Source organism: Salvia miltiorrhiza, chromosome 8, assembly GCF_028751815.1.
Source record: "Salvia miltiorrhiza cultivar Shanhuang (shh) chromosome 8, IMPLAD_Smil_shh, whole genome shotgun sequence".
Classification (NCBI taxonomy): domain Eukaryota; kingdom Viridiplantae; phylum Streptophyta; class Magnoliopsida; order Lamiales; family Lamiaceae; genus Salvia; species Salvia miltiorrhiza.
In genome coordinates, this window is record NC_080394.1 from 58,211,230 (window position 1) to 58,230,440 (window position 19,211).

Below are 19,211 nucleotides of genomic sequence, written 5' to 3' on the forward strand. Positions count from 1 at the left end.
TGTTTGCTAATGACCGTGTTTTGTAGTTAGGGCGTGTGGTCTAGTTGGTGAAGTGACGATCTCATTCAGAAGCTCGTTGTCGTGCAGTTTCTAACATCTAACACAGGATAAAAGGGACTGGAATGTAAGCAGGGAATGAGGGAAGGTACAACAAAATGTTTCTGCATTTGATGCATGATGTATAGCTACAAATTGCAGCTGAGGCATTTAATTTAGGCTTTTTGGGAAATCATCTTGGATTTTATTTTCATGTCTTGGGCTGTCTCATACATTCAGAGCCCAATCTTTAACACTAATATGTATCCAACAAATACAAAAAATGAGGTTTTTAACATTTGGGTGGAATATGAAATTCATTTTATTTGAGGGACTATGGTTAAATAGCAATGAGTTTTCATATAGAAACATAATTTTGATATGGGAATTGTGGGAATGGTGAAATATTAGCAGCCCATTATCTTGCTATATGGCCCATTTTTCAAATTGGGTTAGGCCCACTTATGTTGATCTGTTTGAATTTTGAAATGATTCTATTCTTTACCTGTATTTTTCTCTTCGTAACCTACGCATTTAAATTTAAATATCAAGGAAATTTAAATAAAAATGTCTCGATTCACATTTTTCAGTCTCTAAAAATTAACATATTCGATATTTTTGGTAGAGTGACGATCTCATGATTGAGAGTCATAAGTTTTAATTAAATGGGACAAATTTTGTTACCAATAAAAATATGATTCTCAATGGTGCTTTTTCACATCAATATATGCTAAATTGCAAACCTTGTTACTCAATAACAGAGATGGATCTAGAGGTCGGGCAGCCTCGGCGGTTGCCCGGTCAATTTTTTTTTATTACTTATATATATGTATATATTTTAATGAAATCTTGGCGATCGCTTGGTCTGTTTTCTTTACTAAAAATTCATTAAAAATATCCAATGAAATCTCACCCTGTCCTAATTAAATTCTTAGATCCGTCCCTGCTCAATAATACGATTTCATCTTACTAAAAAAACAAATAAGATTCATCCTTCCCCAAATTCAAATTGAAAAACAGAAATGTGACATACACCCATAAAATAAACTTAGGGTCAAAATTTAAAATACCCACCTTCATAACTTATCTATCAAAAATACCCACTTCCACAAAACATAAATCAACCATACCCAATTCATAATTAATGACAAAACTACCCCTTAACAAATCCTCTACATATTCATCATGAAACAGTTTCGGTTTTAAGATTAATCAGGCCCAACATGCTTCCGTAACACTTCAAAATAATTCTTAAATTTAACCAACATTATACCTTTGTCGACTGGTCTTCTTCAGGAGTCCGTCTTGTTGCGTTTTACGGCTCGTCTGCCACCCCGGCACGCACCAACCACACACTCGCAAGAGATGGTTGCAACCTTTCTCCTTCACTAAGTGCCGACTCAATACTTTGTTGGAAAAATAAAGAAAATATTTTTACTGAACCGGAATAGTTGGACAAAAACAAAGCGTTTATAGAGGAATTATATAAAAATTAATTTATTTCATAAAATACTCCCCAAGGGAGGAGACTAACTTGTTTAGCTACTCATAGTAGCTAATACTTGTGTACATAAAAATAAAAAGGAACTAAAACTAAAAAAACGAAAAACTTTGAAAACAAAATTAAAAGATTACAAAGATAATTTTCTAGAGAGAGGAAGTGGTGTGTGAAAATGTGTTCTGAATTTTCGATGATCCTTTCTCTCCAGAGCTTCGGTTTATATAGAGGTTTGATGCCCTCTATAATTGCTCGGTAGTTGGCCTTGGATTCCTTCCTCGTGGCCAGCTTGCTTGGATGGTGATAGCCACCTTCTTTTGTCGGCCATAATTGCCGACACTAGTTAGTGCCTTCACATGGATGGAGTTGAACCTTCCTTTATCTTTTTGTGATAATTGTTGGTGAGGTCCAGCAACTTTTCCACCATCCTTTGTCTTCTTCTGATGAGTGGAGTTCCTGTAGAATTACCCACTTTGGTTAGTGGGTAGTTGGCCTGCATTATCATCCGCCCACTTTCGTCGTTTTTCTTTTTGTGGGTGGTCCTCCTGTTTTGAGTCACATGACTCCCTTTTCTTTGTCGGGCCCCTTACTTTTTTGGTGCCCGTGGTGCTCGTCCACGTGGAGTCTTGTGCTCCTCGTACTCGTCTGACCGGAATTTCTTCTTGTTAGGCTTTGGGAAGAAGCCTTTGCCGAACTCCGGTTCTTTCTACGTTGGACACTCCGTGCAGATGTGATCTGGCCTAAATGAGCCATGTTACAGAATTTGTGACGGGTTTCTTTGCTTCCCGTCACCTTGTTTCGCCAGAGTGTCTGCCTTTTTTCTTCAAAGGCCTTCTCTGCGAAGCTTGTAGTTTTTCCTGTCATAGAATTTAACAGGAAAGATCCAAGTCCTGCATTATGAGAGAACTTGAACTGATACTTTACTTTGTCCATCTCTGTGAGACAGACCCATAGTCCCCATGCACGTCTCGTGGAGATTTGATCCTCCGTGAATGTTGTGACAATGGAAACTTCATGATTGGGTGCCTTAATTCGGTTTAAGGCCTCCGTGTCGGGTCTCCGAAGCCTAATAAAATGGAAGGCTTCATGATTCCCTTTTCCTGCTGGTTCTGGAGCGGCGCTAAGAAAGTATAGCTCCAGGACATCTCCCCGGTTGAGGGATTGGTTGTTCGCCCATGCATCATAGACTGTCTCTTGGATCCACCTGGGTAGACCCTTGATTTCGCTAAATGTTGGCGAAGTAGTATAAACTGAGGCCAATGCCCCGAATTCATACCATTCTTTGACCTCCTGAGGATTGGCTCCGGTGGTCATCCATATGCGAGGATATTTTCCCGCAATATCAACCCGGCAATAGCTCGGATTGAGCCCTTTTCTGGTATTGAGTTTTTCCCATCTGGACTGGTACAGCTGCCAAACAGGAGAAATATCAATAATGTTAGTATCAATCTTAGATTTGCCTGTCGACGGCCTAAGACTGATCTCTCCCTCTTTTACCCCAGAGGTGGAGGGTTGACATGTTGGTTCGGGCGGTGAAGCCTTAGCAACATCTTTTTCTCGAGGATCCGGTTTTAACACCTTAGCCTCAGAACTTGTGCTAGGGGTAATTGAATCCCCTGCTACAGGTAATCCGGCCTGTACGGTAATGCCTGCTTCGATCATGGGAGCCATGATCCCGCGCAGGAGCGGCTTGTGGGTTGCATCATTAAGATTTAACATCTTCATGATACATTCTCGTATGCGGTTGGTTACTTTGGATTCATCATCCGTTTGTATCCTTCCCGCTTGTTTGGCATGGAGTAAACACTCTTGCCATTCTTGTTGTAGCATCTCAAGGCTATCCAGGAGCTGCCTCTGGTTCTCCATGATAGAGTCAACCTCAGTTGGCTCCATCCCTTGTTAAGAAATCTGCAAGAACATTTTGATCAGATTTCAAGATGACAATATCATAATCATAATATTGGCATTCTGCTTGCCATCTAAGCAATCTAGCCTTTTCAGGTTTAGATTCAATCTTTTTTGTTAAGAAAGTTTTAACGTTGGTGTTATCTACTTTCAAAACGAATTTTTTAGCAAGTAGGAAAAGCGGCCATTTTTTAAACGCCTTCCGCACTGCAAAGAATTCTTTCTCGTTGATGTGCCATCGCACAGCCTCGTTGTCGGAGAAGAGTCCGCTGCAGTATCTACAAGGTTCTTCTCCAAATGGGGTGATTTTTGTGAGCACAGCTGCCCACCAGAAATCACTCGCGTCAGTATAGAGGACCAAGTCATCCTCGTCTTGTGGTATTGAAAGCTTCGGGAGATTTTTGCAAATCTCTTTCAACTTTTTCATACCCTCTCGATGCTCCTCTTTCCAAATGAATGGAACATCTTTTTTCAGTAGTGGACTGAAAACCTTTCTATGTTCTGCAAGGTTTTTGATAAACATCCCTGCAAAATTGACAACTCCGAGAAAGCTTTGGAGCTGCTTTTTCTCCTTGAGATCCTCCGGAAATCCCTGGACTTTTTCCACAATATGATCTTGTAGAATTATCCTAGACTCATCGATCTCAATCCCCAGAAACTCCATCTTCTGGGTGGCTATGACTGCCTTCTTTTCAGACAGCACTAGTCCTTCTTGTTGACAAACATCCGCAAATATCTCCAGATGCCTGACATGTTCATGAATGTTCTTTGATGCAATAAGGATGTCATCAATATAAACAAACATAAACGAAGAATAATCTTTGAAGAGATTATCCATCTTCCTTTGGAATATCTGAGGCGCATTGGCTAACCCCATTGGCATGACATTCCAGACATAATGTCCTTGTGGAGTTGAGAAGGCTGTGAACTTCTTACTCCCTTCCTCCATGCGAATCTTGGTAGAAACCTGATTTGCAATCGAATTTTGAGAATACCCTTGCACTCCTAATGCAGTTGATTAGGTGTTCTCTACTTGGGATGAAGTATCCGTCAAACTCAAGAATGTCATTAATCCCTTTGTAATTAATGACCAATCTTGGCTTTCCTCGCTTGATCTCCCCATGATTTCTCACCAGAAATCCAGGACTGCTGTAAGGCGATTTCCCTGGTTCGATCAGCTTCAAATCAAGGCGTTCCTTGATTATACTCCTCATATCCTGTTGATCTTGAGTGTTCATCAGGATAGGTCTGAACCTTACAAACTCATGCTCATTTCCAGTTTTAACTTTCAAGGTTGCTCTGAGCTGGTTCTTGTCCCACCATGCCAAAGGATCCTCGTGGTAACATTTCTGAATCCTCCTTTTGACATCGGCAATGGACACCTGTTCTTCTTCCCTGATATCTTGGTGTGATATCAGGGAGACTTTGAGGATTTGAATTTCTTCCTCGGAGAGATCTGGGAATCCCTCAGTTCTGCATTTGAGCAAAACTTCTCCGAATCTCCTTTGATCCTTCATCTGGGGTCTCCGGAGTCTGCCATCATCACCACGCTTGCTGCGGAATTTGATTGGCATTGATCAATGAAAAGCTCCATTGAGCCTCTGCACAATGATCTTGTGATCACAATTGGTTGTGAACACTAGCCTCCTGGCTTCATTGTCTTGTATATACCGCTTGAATCTTTGCAGAAAATTATTTCCGAATAATACATCTGCTCCGGTATCATGGAAATAAATTGGTGGAGTCTTGACCTTGTACCAAGGTGTCTGTCCTGCTCCGCCGATCAATATTTCCGTTTGTTTTACTCCTTTTGATAGAAGTAAAATCTTTTTGGAGAAATCCCTTCCTCCAATTCGAGGTAGCTCTTCTTCCACTTCTGCTGGAAAGACTCCTCGTTTTGCTGTACAGATTCCTGCTCCCGAATTCACGTAAGCAGCAAAATATTCTGCTTTGAATTTCTCATATAACATCCCTACAGAGATGTATATCGAGAATGGACTTGTCATTGGATCATCACTCTTTGGCGTCCAATTGTAATCTCCATTCCTCCTAATTTCCATGACCATGGTTTATATTTGTCAAGGAAATCTCGTCCTAAGATCAGGACGTCCGCTTCTTGTCCGGCTTGGCCTTCGGTCTGAATTTCAAAACCTCCAACCTCCAGAGTTCCGATGTATCGGTTGTCGCCTGGATTTGCCAAATAATACAACGAACTACAAGGAAACTTGTTTTCCCTGCTTGTTGTATCAAATCTTGTGGAAACTTGTCTCCATCCTTCGGGACATTTGAGCTTGATTCTCATGTCCGGAACTGGTGTTTCCTGGATCGCCCATCTCTCATAAGACTGAGAGAAGCTCCTTGTTATAGGCCCTGAAGTTAGCCTATTTCCTTGGAATGATAGCCTTGGTGCTCCTAGTCTGAGACTCTGAGTATGGCTAAGCACCGGCTTGTCTCCAATATGAATCCATTTCATCGTACTTGCGACTTCTGGCTTCATTTTCTTGAGATCCTGCTTAATATCTTCGGCAGGAACCAGCTGGATTTCCACCTGATTACTTGTAATCTCAATTGGAAGCGCCATTTCTTGGCTTGTAACGCCAAAATAGACATGATGCTTCCTTTTGGTTGGAATCAAGCTATGTAAAACTCGATCCAATCTCCTATTGGAAAACCCTTGGTATGCTTGTACCTCTTCGGTTTCATTCTTGAGTTTTTTCACGAGCTTCTTCACCACTTCTTCCTGTGGAATCAGAAAATGGCTAGTGAATCCATTCTGATCCTCCTTTTGGATGTGGTGGACCTCGTGTTCTTCTTTAGTCTGACTCGTCTCCGGTTGATCCATCGATCATTTCCGAATCTGCAGAACTAAAGACTTCTTCCTGTTCGTATATACTCTCATCAGAGGATATATCTTCGAACTGATACACGGGTATCAGATTCTGGTAAAAGATAGCAGCTTCGATATCCTGTGTGGATTCGAATCTTTTTATCCCTTTCTTCTCGTTGTCGGGGCAATTGGTAGAGATATGCCCCTTTGCACCACACGACCAGCAGTTGCAATCCTTGAAACTTTCATTTGCTTTGGCCTGGGTACGCCTGAAAGTTTTTCTCGCCGGGATTCTCTTTTGATTTGAGAATCTGTTTCTTGATGGTCCGCTCCGTTGGCCCGATTTGTAGGAGCGTGCCTTCTGCCTGGTCCACATAGTTCTTGGCTTCCAAGAACTTCTTCTGGACTTTCTTTCATAGGGTTGGTACCTATGTTTCTTTCGGCTCTTCCTTTGATATAGCAACTCAGCAGCAATCTCTGTTGGAAGATCAATGTTGTCGCACATCAATGGAGATTTCTTATTGAGTCTCCTCAATCTCTTGAGATTCCTCTGGTCCGCTGCCTTCTGGCACCATTCAGACAGCTTCTTGTGGACATAAGACATCCTCCTTGAAGCGCTATCAAGTGGATATCCTCCTGGTGATACATACTCGTTGATGAGCATCTCCCTCCATGGACTTGGAAACTTTGGGAAAAAGAGATCCATGGCCTTCTGATCATCAACTACCCCCATATGGACATATAGGGTGTATAGGCGCAGAAATTCATCGAGAGCTTTTGGCTCTAGCACCATCAATCTTAGATTGTAAAGTGCCTGTTGATATTTCTTGCGTTTCTCCTCTGCGGATCCTTCGAAAAAGCCCATTCCCAAGAAATGGATTTTTATCTGTTTAGTAGTCTCCTTTATGATTTCATAAATTGACGTGCTACTAAACATCTCTTCCCTTGCTGAGACTTCGATTTTGTCCCAGTATTGTTTTGCCATACCCGCCAAGCTTGCTTCGAAGATTCTGGCAAATTCTTTTTTGTCGTAATCTATTGTGGCAATCACGACATTCAATGATGAAGCCCATTCGTCGATGAGACCCTCCCATTCTTTGAAACTGGCTTCGTCGAGGTTGAGAATCAATCCATATGGATGGATTGGTTCTAAGGTGACCTTTCCTACAAGAGTATCCTGCATCTGAGGCCTCCGTCTTTTGGTCCGCCGGAACTGGCTAGTATCTTCTTGAGCCGGTCCTTTCTTTGACGGTTCTCCTTCTTGAGGCTCGGTTTTAGGCACCCCATCCCCTTGGTTCATCTTTAGATCAACCATATTGAGGTTAGCAAAAGATTCTGCTAACTCCTGTAGATCTTCTAATCCGATTCTGTCAAGGCTATTCATGATATTTGCCTTTCATGATTCGGATTATGTCCTTCGGCTGCAACTCCTTGGGTGCTGCATCGAATAGAGGTAGATACGTTGGGTCTTTGGACCATTGATTCCGAATTTTTCCGGAACATGGTTTTCGCCTTTCGATCTCCTCCACTCTTCTCTGGATATCACGCAAGAGGGTTAGTATTTCCTCTTGTTTGAGTGATATTTTGCTCATCTCCATCGGTAGCTCATACAGCTTGTTGCCGTAATACTCCACCGTCTTTTGAATCTCCCGCAAGTTGACATTCTCAGAAAAATCTGGCTCGATCTTGTGGTAGCTTGGATAAGCTACACCCGCCTTGTCCTTCTGTTCCATCAAGTATGATATTGATGGAGGTAGGCTCTAGCTTGTCTGTTTGCCGCTTTGGCCACGACGTTCTCCAATAAGGCATCGAGATGCCCCCGAAAGTCCGTAATGATCTCAAGAACAGTCTCTTCGTCCTCGGTAATGTTGAGCATGAGTGCTCTCCAACACCATCGTAATTCACCCATTAGGTGACGTGCCTCTCTTTCCAAAATTTGGAAAGATATCCTGTATACAAGACATCTCGGACATTCGTCCGGATCCATACTAATTCAATGGAGTCTCCTTCCACACATAGGTTAATTATAAAATAAATTAAAAATTACATAATTCCTCTATAAAAACCCGCTCTGATACCATTTTGAGAAGCGCGAGATCAAACTGTTTTAAACTGTTTTTTGCTTAAAAGTACGTGGCATTGTCTCACAGTCCAGACCCAGTTTACCGAAGTAACCTATCGGGCACGAGGAAAGTTTCCAGCCGATATACCATTTAAGCCAAATCAAAGTTATTAAAAGAGATTAAGTATAAGGGTAGGAATGGTATTTCACTATGAAGTGGGTATTTTTCATAGATGTTTTATAGGGGTGAGTAGATTTGATAGATATATTATAAAAGTGGGTATTAAAAACAATTTGCCCATAAACTTAACACTATAATACTGCAACATTAATAACTCCAAAAATTGCAGTGAGTTGGCTAAAAAGTCCACTGTCATGATTGACCCAAGTCAAGGACAATATACATTAACTCGTGTGACAACTTTTATTTCACCAATATTCTCTAGAGCAGAGCATGTGAAGATGGAATCATGGAAATGACTTTTTATTTTGAACTTTTTTTTTGACAAACAAAAGTGAGTGGGCAAACCTAAAAATGTCAATCCTAGAAATATTTTTTAAGCCCATCATAAACTATGACATATGAAAAGTGAAAAATATATATCAAAGTTTAGAAAGAGTGGTGCCCTCTTTACAGAAAGGCAATGCACCAAAAATCCCAAGACTCAAAAAAGTAAAAAACATTTTTTTTCTTTTTCTTATCAAATCACTCACATGGAGATCTCATCCACACTACCTTAAATGCCTTTATTTAAGTTATCACATTTATAGTGGACATGTTTGTGGATTCCTTCAAAAAAAATTAAAAAAATCAATTTTTTTTAATTAATTGGAGACTGTATACAATTTCCCAATATGTTTTCTCCACCCTAAAAAATGAGTTATTTGAGACCCCACTAACATTTAAGTCCAATGTGACATGTCCCAGCCCAAAATGTAATAAAAGTGAATATAATAATACAAAGTATGGCCTATCAAGATTCCCATCACACCCTATAATTTCAATGTGTGACATGTTTGGTAAGAAAAGGACTGCTATTTCCCCTTTCTTTACTTCACATGGGAATTTATTATTGATTAGAAGAAATGTTGTTTTTCAGGCAAGCTAGAAAGCTCCATTCAACTGATTTTTATGGAGTGAGCAAAACAAGCAATGATATATATTTATAACATTACATAGAAAATGACAAAGGGCCTGTTTTTTTTCAAGAAACTTAGCCACTTTTTCCCTCCTTGTTCACTTACATGGACAACTTTTTCAGGGAAAAGAAAAGGGTCAAAAATTTCCACCTACATAGGTTACATTTTACTAAAACTAGAAAACAAATAAGTGGTTATTACATTACATAGATTTTGATTATACAGTTGTGTTTTTCCTTGTTCATGGGCAATTAGGGTTTCTGCCTGGGCCTCCATAGTAGAAGTAATGGCCCCAATCTTGATTGTTGCCTGTCTGAACATCATAGCAGTTGGATTGCTCAGTGAAGGTTCCTAGCTCTTTGGGGGATTTGAGGTTGTTGGAGCTGTCCACAACATGGATGTTCCTGAAGTAGCTTGATTTGCCAAACCCTTCTTCCGGGAAACGCCCGCTGCCCATTTGGGTCGCGGTGTGCTGCCCGTCTGGCTCCGAGTTCACCACCTCCCCGCCCCACTCGATCATCGAAGCACTGTCCGCTAGGTACGAGAACAAGAACGACGGCCAGTATCCTAACACGTAGTCGTTCCCAAACTGCATCCACCAGTGCCCCTCTTTTGGATCCTACATCAACAAAACAAAACAAAAACAATCATGGTTTAATGCTAAATCCTACTTTGCAAGATTCTCAGCATCTCTTAGTGATCATGCTTTTCCAAAAGGAGATGATATGTTCATTACTTCATAAGTAAAGGCAGTTTAGTTAGTTACCTTCCAAACAAGAATGCTAATATCATACTGTGAATTCCTAAATGCTGAAACAGGGGAGATGCTCGCCCCCATTGCTATCTCGCTGTTCACTTGAATGAAGCCCGAGCAGAGAAGGTTGTAGCACCCGGTTGCTTGATATGCGTCGCTCTGCAATAAATCAAGGACAAAAATTCAAACTTTACATAATATGATAATAACAATGGTATCACAGAAAGGGAGCTCATGAGCCTTACTGTCCAGTAAGTGAAGAGCCTCGTGTTGTTGTCACCGTAGAGATCAGGGCTGACCTGAAATGCCAACAAGAATGCGTCACAACGTAACATTCTTGCAAGTTTTTCGACTAAATGTATGTATGTATGTATGTATGTATGTATGTACCTGCCAACCAGCTTCAATGCTGTTGAGATCTTCACCAAAAGAACCACCCAACACCCAAATCTGAGACAAGCTGAACTCATTAGGCTGCTGTATCTTAGGCTCCCACACATTGATAGTTGCTTTCGCGCCGTAATACTTGTCTCCTTCAACATAGGCTATTGCATGCTGATTACAAAATTCACACAACACAGTCCATCAAAACACACAACAGATTACTTTCCATCAAAATCCATCAAAGATTGCATCTTTATGGGCTACCTGATGACCACTTTGGTTGATGAGGTCAGGATCAGCAGACCTAGGCTTGGGAATGCTTCTGTGCTTTTTCTTGCCATATCTCTTAACAGAGCTAGCCCTCAACACATCTTCTTTCTTTGTTCTTCTAATCGGGATCGAACCCTCGGAGCATTTGCCATTCATATGCCACAGCTGAGACATAGGACTGCTTCTCTCTTTAGGGCCTTTGGAATTGGACACCTTGTTGTCATCAAAGAGCCCTTCTGGATGGTAGCTAGGCCTTGTCTGAATCAAGGATAAAACTTGTTAGAATCATCAATGCCCTCAAATTATATCAACAATATTTCATTTTTGCAACAGAACCTGAATTTTGTGGTCTTTGAGAAAGGGGTGATCAAAGGCTGGCTGATGAGAGATGGGCACACAGTCAATGATATCACCATCTGGACTCTGTTCGTTCACAATATCTTCAGCAAATGCCAATTTTCACAAATACTAATACAATAGTACATTACAAAAAAACATCCTTTTTTTTATTAAGCCTCAAGCCCAGAAAATCTATCCTTTAAACCAACCTGATATTACAGTCACACCCCATGAGAGAGAGAGAGAGAGTAGATAACAGAAAAGATTCAACACCAGAAACCCATTAATGGCACAAACCAGTGGAGGTCCTCAGCATTTAAGATAGAAAATGAAAATACAGCAAAAAATTATTACTATTTCTGAAATGTTGCAAAGATGGACTGCTACTGTTGAAACTCAGCACTAATTCTAAATACTCACTGAAAAAGAAAAAAAAAACTGAAATTTGACTCCACCTCTTTTCTCCTCATATTTATATCTCCAATCCCAAAAAGAAAAAGAAAAAAGAAAAAAAAAAGAATGGAATTCACAGTTACCTCAATGGTCTTAATGGGAGGTTTATTCAGGCGTTTCAAATGCTTCTCAACCTGCAGCTTCTGCCTCGAGACAGACGGCCTCCCCGCGCAAGATAGCGAGATCAGGCCACATAAGCACGCCAACAACAACGTCATTTCCAGCTTCCTTCTCCGATGGCCATTGCTATAATGCGCGCCGTCCATCACAGCTACCAACCCACCAAAACCCAGATGGAATAACTCAAAAAGACTCGACCTTTTTAGCACGGGAGGCTTAACAAGATTCAACGTCAGCGGCCCTTCATGACTATCACAACAACAAAAGAAAGAAAGTGAACAACGGCAGCTTCTGCTTATCCTACGCACCCCTTTCGCCTTCACCTTTTTCGGGCAGTGCTATTTCGGTGCTGGGAGTGACGCCTCCTTCCCCCTCTCCCCCACAGTCTCTCTCACCCTCCCTCCCACTTTATGCTTTCTCTCTCTTCCCTTCAATGGAGTTCTTCGAAAAATCCAATCCAAGCGCAGAGATGTCTGTGTTTTTATTCGAGATTTTTATAATGCTTTTGTGGCTTAATTTTTAATCATTTTTGTCTTTTTCGAACAGGAGGGGCAAAAAGGGAAAGATCAAAAAGTGGAGGAGAAGTGGAAAGTTTGGCATCCACTCAACTGCCACTGCAATCCTGCAAATTCCCAATTTTGCCCCTTTCATTTGAATTTGGTTACTTCTTTTTCACAAAACCCACCCTCTTTTCTTCTCATTTACCACATAGGCACATGCAGCAATCAATGAAAATTTTCATTTTAGCTACTAATAGCAGTGTTGGATTATCTATTACTCCACCTACGTGGCATATCTAAAATCTCACCATTTCAAAATTTACCATATATAATCTTCATCATTTATTAATTAATTAACTATTACATTCTATATAAAGATTCATTAATCATAATAAATATAATTAATGATATATATATATATAATATTAACATTACATATAATCTAAATTAATAAATTTTATTATTTATTTTTTCTAGATAAAAATTAGATTTACATGTCTAATAAGAAAAAAATTATAATCTATATACGATAAATTATTTTAATTGAATGTTAGTGATTATATGTATATTTGTTATTAATTTTATATTTCTCAATTGCGTACATATTATATGTATATGTTGCAATATATTACATTGTGTATATATATATATATAATATCTATATTCTTAATTTTCAATAAAATTAATTTTGAATTGAGACATGCACGTATATGTAAATTATAAACGGATCCGGTCATTGATTTACATGTTTGCATAAAGAGGCACAAATTCTATAAACTGATTACTTTAAAACAAAATCTTATTATATGTCTATCAAAATAATTAAAATTTTATTTTTATTTTTTATAAAATAAATCCATACATTTTATTTATATAGGGAAGAAAAATATATTTTTCATTTCTGCAAACTTTATTTGCTTCTGTTCGTCCATTACAACAACAACAACAACAACAACAACAATAATAATAATAATAATAATAATAATAATAATAATAATAATAATAATAATAATAATAATAATAATAATAATAATAATACGATTAGGCCTTAGCCTACGTGGCAGGCCTCAAATTCTTTCTTTTCAATCTCAATCTGCAACGTGGCATTTGAGAATCCAATTTATATATTCTCATTCTCACTTTTAAAACAAAAGTCAGGTCTCCCTCTTCCTCACGCCTCCATTTTCCTAACCCCATCGCCGCCGTCCCTGAATCAGGTCGGCGTCGTCTCCCCCTTCATTGTCTCTCTCTTCTCTCAATCATTTTCTCTCTCTAAAGTCGATTGCACACTCAAATTGAGCCCTAATTCCCTTAAACTGCCCGCGTCTCTCTCCCTCTAAATTCAGGCGTCGCCGCGTCCTAAGGGCGGCGTTGCTCCGCCTCATCTCTGACTCCCTCTTCCATTCCTTAATTAGTTCGATTCTGATTCCACTTCTTAAACCCATGAGAATTCTCCATTCGAAGCAATTAATACAAGAGCCCTAAGATTTCTTTTTCCTATAACCCGTTGTCATTCCTTCTTCTAAACTCCGGCAAAATAGTCGCCGCTGAGCTTGCGGTTCGTCCGCTGCCGAGTCACCGCTGAGTTGAGCTGCCAGAGCAGAGATGCCAGAGCCAAAGCTAGCCAAAGCAGAGATGCCAGAGCCAGAGCTAACCAGAGCAGAGATGCCAGAGCAAAGCTTCCAGAGCAGAGCTGCCAAAGCAGAGTTGCCAAAGCAGAGCTTCCAGAGCAAAGCTGCCAGAGCCAGAGCTAACCAGAGCAGAGCTTCCAGAGGGCCAGAGCCAAGTTGCCAGAGCAGAGCTGCCAGAGCAGAGATGTCAGAGCTAAGTCATTAAAGTCAGAGCCAGAGCCAAGTCGCCAGATCCAGAGTCAGAGCTAAGTCGTTAGAGTCAGAGTCAGAGCCAAATCGCCAGATCCAGAGTCAGAGCTAAGCTATTGGAGCCAGAGCGTGGAGCCACACGTCAGAGACAATTCGCCAAAAGGCGGAGCTATTTAGCAGAGCGGAGCCAAAGAGTAAAAGTCTGCCCCAAGGAAGGAAATCCAGAGCTACTAGACAGAGCGGGATGATAAGGACATAATCCAGCTCTGTAATTAGGGGACAACGACCTGACAAGTTATAATCTAATAATAGCCTTAATTAGTTTAATGGCGAGCATGCGGAATAGATGACCAAACGAATTTACTACTTTACCCTGACTGTAATGCCTATAAATACCTACGATGATGAAATAAAGCACACGCTCTCTCTTTTACTGCTTTAAGATCTCTTCTCTTTCCTTTCTCTCTAGAGTTTGAACTAATAAAATTACATATATAAATAAAATATCTAAATTGTTAGAGCTATGTTTGTTAGATAGTTGACAATTGGAGTCATAGTTGAATATAATTTCATATTTGATGATGCTCTCTCAAACTCTAGATGAGATGATGCTCAAAACTCCGGACGAGATGATGTTCTTTCAAGTTTTAGACGAGATGATTCTTTTTCAAGTTTCAGACAAGATAATGCTCATAAGTTAGAGATGATCTGTCAAGTTTGCGACGAGATGATGCCCACAACTTGGTTGGTCTTAAAACTCCAAATGATACGATGTTCGATAAATCAATTATGGTCTTTTAAATATCAGGCGAGATTATTTTCATAATTAGTTATGCTTTTAGAAGTTCGGAATTATATACTCACAATTCAATTATGATTTTTCAAACTCCATATAAAATTATGGTCAAAAGGCAAAAAATAAAAATAAAAAAAATGAACAAAATTAATAAATCTTGTAACAACAAATGCAACAAATCAATCCGCCATCATACCTATGTCAAATTTATATGTATTTCTACTCTTTTTTTTCTTCTTATGCGTTAACTTTTTATAAAAGTTCATATGAAAACTAATGGGTATTTTTATGATCTCAACAAAATTAATAATTTAATTGCTAAAAGTTGTTGAGATTAATATAATTTAAAATGTATTACTAATTTAATTTAATTTAATTAATTATATAAATAATTTACATAAAAAATTATTTTATATAATTATCATAAAAATAACATAAAATATATAAATTACAAAAAATATGTACCCGTCGAATTTCGACGGGTAATACACTAGTAATTAGGTAAATTAATTTAATTCATAATGAAGCTCGTTCGAGTTACTTAAATGGTTAGTGTGTGAGTGGGCTATAAACGAGCCGAATATTAACAAGCTCGAGCTCGACTCATTTAAATATTCGGGTGTTCAAGTTCGATTCGAGTTTTTATCTTGTTGTTCGAGTTCGGTTCGTCATCCACTTACCAAGCTCTAATCGTGCGATACTCGATAATGCCGAATTCGAGCTTGAGCTCAACTCGTTAGATGTTCGTATATACATGATGTTCGAGCTCGATTTGTTAAAAAATTAGGAAACTTTTTTTAATTAATATGTTACTCGAACTTGAGCTCAAGCTCGTTTCGTTTAAGACTCGTGTACTAATTAGATTGAAGGCTCGTGAGCAGGTTCGCAAACATATTCGCGAATAATTGAATTTGAACATATTTGCGAGCTTAACGAGCCGAGTGTTGTTGGGCTCGAGCTCGAAATTAGGTCGAAGCTCGGGTCGTTTACTTTCAAATCAAACTTTGAACGAATTTTTCAAGTTGAATTTCGAATAGCTTGCGAGTAGCTTTATTCATTTGCGGTTCTAAGTGTGAGTTGTTTGTAAAATATTTTTCAATTAATTAATTAATCCTCTTTATCGATTACAATTTTATCCATCACTAAAAAATCGTAAGGAATATAAGTTTGGCGAGTTTAGAAAATCGATCAAGAATGAAATAATCAATTATTACATGTGGATTTTGGTCCGAGAAGCATTCATTACAATTACGACTAAGAGATAATTATTATGACATAATCACTATTATTCTTGTTGATGAGTGATTGTTATTGCTTGCTTTATACTAAGGGTTAAAAAAATAGGACTATGACGATTAAGATTTTAATTGGAGTTAAATATTTGGTAAATCGACATGAAAAGTATACCTCTCGTAAACGTATTAAATAAATAGATGTTGGACTAAACGAGAAAACATAATTATTGGTAATTTGCATTATGCGATGATTTGTTGGTTCGATTCCAAAAAAAAATAATTATAATATTGATCAACCTGTCAAAATAATTAAAACATTGACCAATAATTGGCAATTAAAGAATTTTATAAATCTGTAGGTACATATAAGCTCATACGATAATTTTATTTAAGTTTTTAAATCTCTAGAACTTAATTTGCTAGTGCATCTATATAATTGAGTTTTGTAGGCCTTTGGGCTTTGCTTGCACAATCTTTCGAAATAAATAATGTAACATGAAGTAGGCTATGATTCAATTAATATATATTAGTGCATTAAAAAAATTAAATGGTACAGTTAAATTATCCTTACAGGCTTAGAGCAATGATTAAATATATAATTCAAGAAATTAATTATGGCCTTCTTCTCTCGGTCAGTAATTATTAAATATGTTATTAATTACTATTATTCCTATTTTAATTCAGATTCAACAGTATTATGATTTTGACCGATCAATAATGGAATTCCTCATGAATGTGATTCATATTCACGTGACATGTTCTTACTCACTTGTTCTTATATAAGCAACATGTGGATTCTATTTTTTGTTATTTTCTGATAATATCTCACTATAAGTAAATAAATAAATGCATAATAAAATAGTAACCATTTGTTCACTGAATTTCAAATCTAAATAAATTGACGTAACGCTCTTCTCGGACTGCATATATGTATACATTTTTTGTGTAAACATTTTCAATGAAGAAAACAAGAAATATTTTAAATTGGATGTAAAATATGAATTTTCCCAAAATGGCATGTGTAATAAATGATTTTGAAGAATAACTTCAGATATAAATACAAAAAAATAATGAAAAATGGCTATAAATAAGGGGATGAAGTTTTTGTTTTTATTTTTATTTTTAATTGTTATCTCCTTTAGCGTGCTAGTTATTTATTGATTCAACTAGTACTATAAATTTAGTGTTGGACAACTCAACGACATGGGTCAATATTTATTTGTTAGAATAGTACAATATTTGGTCAAAGCTACATTTTCCAAAATCTACATATGATTAAATTACTATAGTAAATTAATACTTCTAAAATATGGTATACAACAAATCTCACAAACCGAATTTTAGAAGCTCATTATAGAGTCATAGGCTTGGACAGTTTGTTTGTCACACCCAGCTTATCTAGATTTGCTATTGTAAGTAGATGGATAAAATAATTAATATGTGAATTATATATGGCGATTAAAAAATTTATATTCTAATAATTGAGAGTCAATAGGCAATAAACGGGCCCAAAACGCAGCTTTTAGACCCAGCCCGCCCGCCCGTGAGCCCGTACCCGACTGACACGGACTCCGATGACTGTAAGCACTGTACCCCACCGCACTGCACACTCGAATCCTATGTCAAATATTTTTCTTATCCTCTGAATTTTATTCAAATTTATTGTCCCCAAGTCCATCAAAGACACTCCATTTCTAACGTTTTATTTTTTGTCTCTTCATAAAATATTTTTTTATTTATTTTTATATTAATTATTACTTTTGAAATTCTCAAATATTTACATATATTATTATTAATAAATTCACCATAGCTATTTTTTTCAATCTGTGGACCTCTTATTCACTTATAAATACACAATTAATCTTTATTAAAATTTGTGTACGTTTTATGGAAGGAAATGTTTTGGGGAGGAAGGAAACATTATTACTCCCTCCGTCCCACTGTAAGTGAGACCTTTTTTTGGGCACGAGAATTAAGAAATGTGTATTTTGTGTGTAGGTGAAAAAGTGAAAATGTGTTTAAAGAGAAAAACTTTTATCCAAAAAGAAAAAAGTCTCATTTACAGTGAGACGCTCAAAATAAAAAGCGTCTCAGATACAATACGGAGGGAGTATTTTCTTTTTTCTACTTTTAAATTTTTTTTTCTTTGCTTTTGGTTACATGAAATTCCGAATCATGTTCCAATATTAACTTTGTAGTTGAAAATTGGAGATGACACCAACTTGGGCGTCTGTGGAAAAAGTGAGACGATGTCAGGGAAGTATCAAGACATTTTGCCTAGAATTTGTCACACAATTTTGTTTGCATATAATATTGTGCATCGTCTTGAAACAATCAAATTGCATGCTTAATTGTAATATTGGATTCATAATCATAAGATATCAATAGAGACAAATCCAAAACCCCTTTCTCTTCTTGTTTCCTGTTTCTTCCATTCATACCAATTAATCCATATTTAATACTCCCTCCGTCCCACCATTTTAGTCCCTTATTCCATTTTGAGATGTCCCAAAAAGATAGTCCACTTTTCTAATTAATATAATATAAAAATATTGTTTTTACTAAATTGACCTTATTTAATGCTTCACTTAAATGTGAAAAGGATGTGTGAAAATAATAAATAAGGGTATAAAAGATAAAAATATAAAAATTAAATGTATTTTCTTAATATGTGTGAAAAGTGAGAGGGGACTAAAATGGTGGGACGGAGGGAGTAGTTACCAAAATAATTTTTTAAAAAAATACAATCGAATATGAGTATCATCTTATATAATGTGTGTAATTTGAATTTTCAAAGTTCGTGTTGTTGTTTGTCACTATGCGAATCAAGTCTGATCCCTGGTGAATTGTTGGTTGAACTGCATTTTTATTCCTTCTCCTAACCTGCACAACTGCTTTAGTAACTTTTTATCGAAAGGTGAAGGAAAAGAGGGGGGAAAAAGAGACTAAATTTGATTTGGCAATGCAATTGTGGAGAATTTGGAAGGTACGAAACGATTTCATCTTTAATAAAATCGATCAATGTATCACAAAAGTTGTAGAAGGTGTGAAAATATTAGTTTTTTGAAGTGG

General features: G+C 37.7%; 1 protein-coding gene across 1 annotated transcript; it reads right to left on the reverse strand.

Annotated features, from left to right (window-relative positions):
* Positions 1–9,466: 9,466 nt before the first annotated feature.
* Positions 9,467–12,401, reverse strand: LOC130999585 (uncharacterized). Its single transcript, XM_057925152.1, has 7 exons — positions 11,752–12,401; positions 11,213–11,299; positions 10,871–11,134; positions 10,613–10,777; positions 10,468–10,521; positions 10,235–10,381; positions 9,467–10,087 (listed from the first exon to the last, which is right to left on the reverse strand). Exons 1-7 carry the CDS (start codon positions 11,932–11,934, stop codon positions 9,710–9,712), a joined length of 1,278 nt encoding a protein of 425 aa, XP_057781135.1. The 5' UTR covers positions 11,935–12,401; the 3' UTR covers positions 9,467–9,709.
* Positions 12,402–19,211: the final 6,810 nt, after the last annotated feature.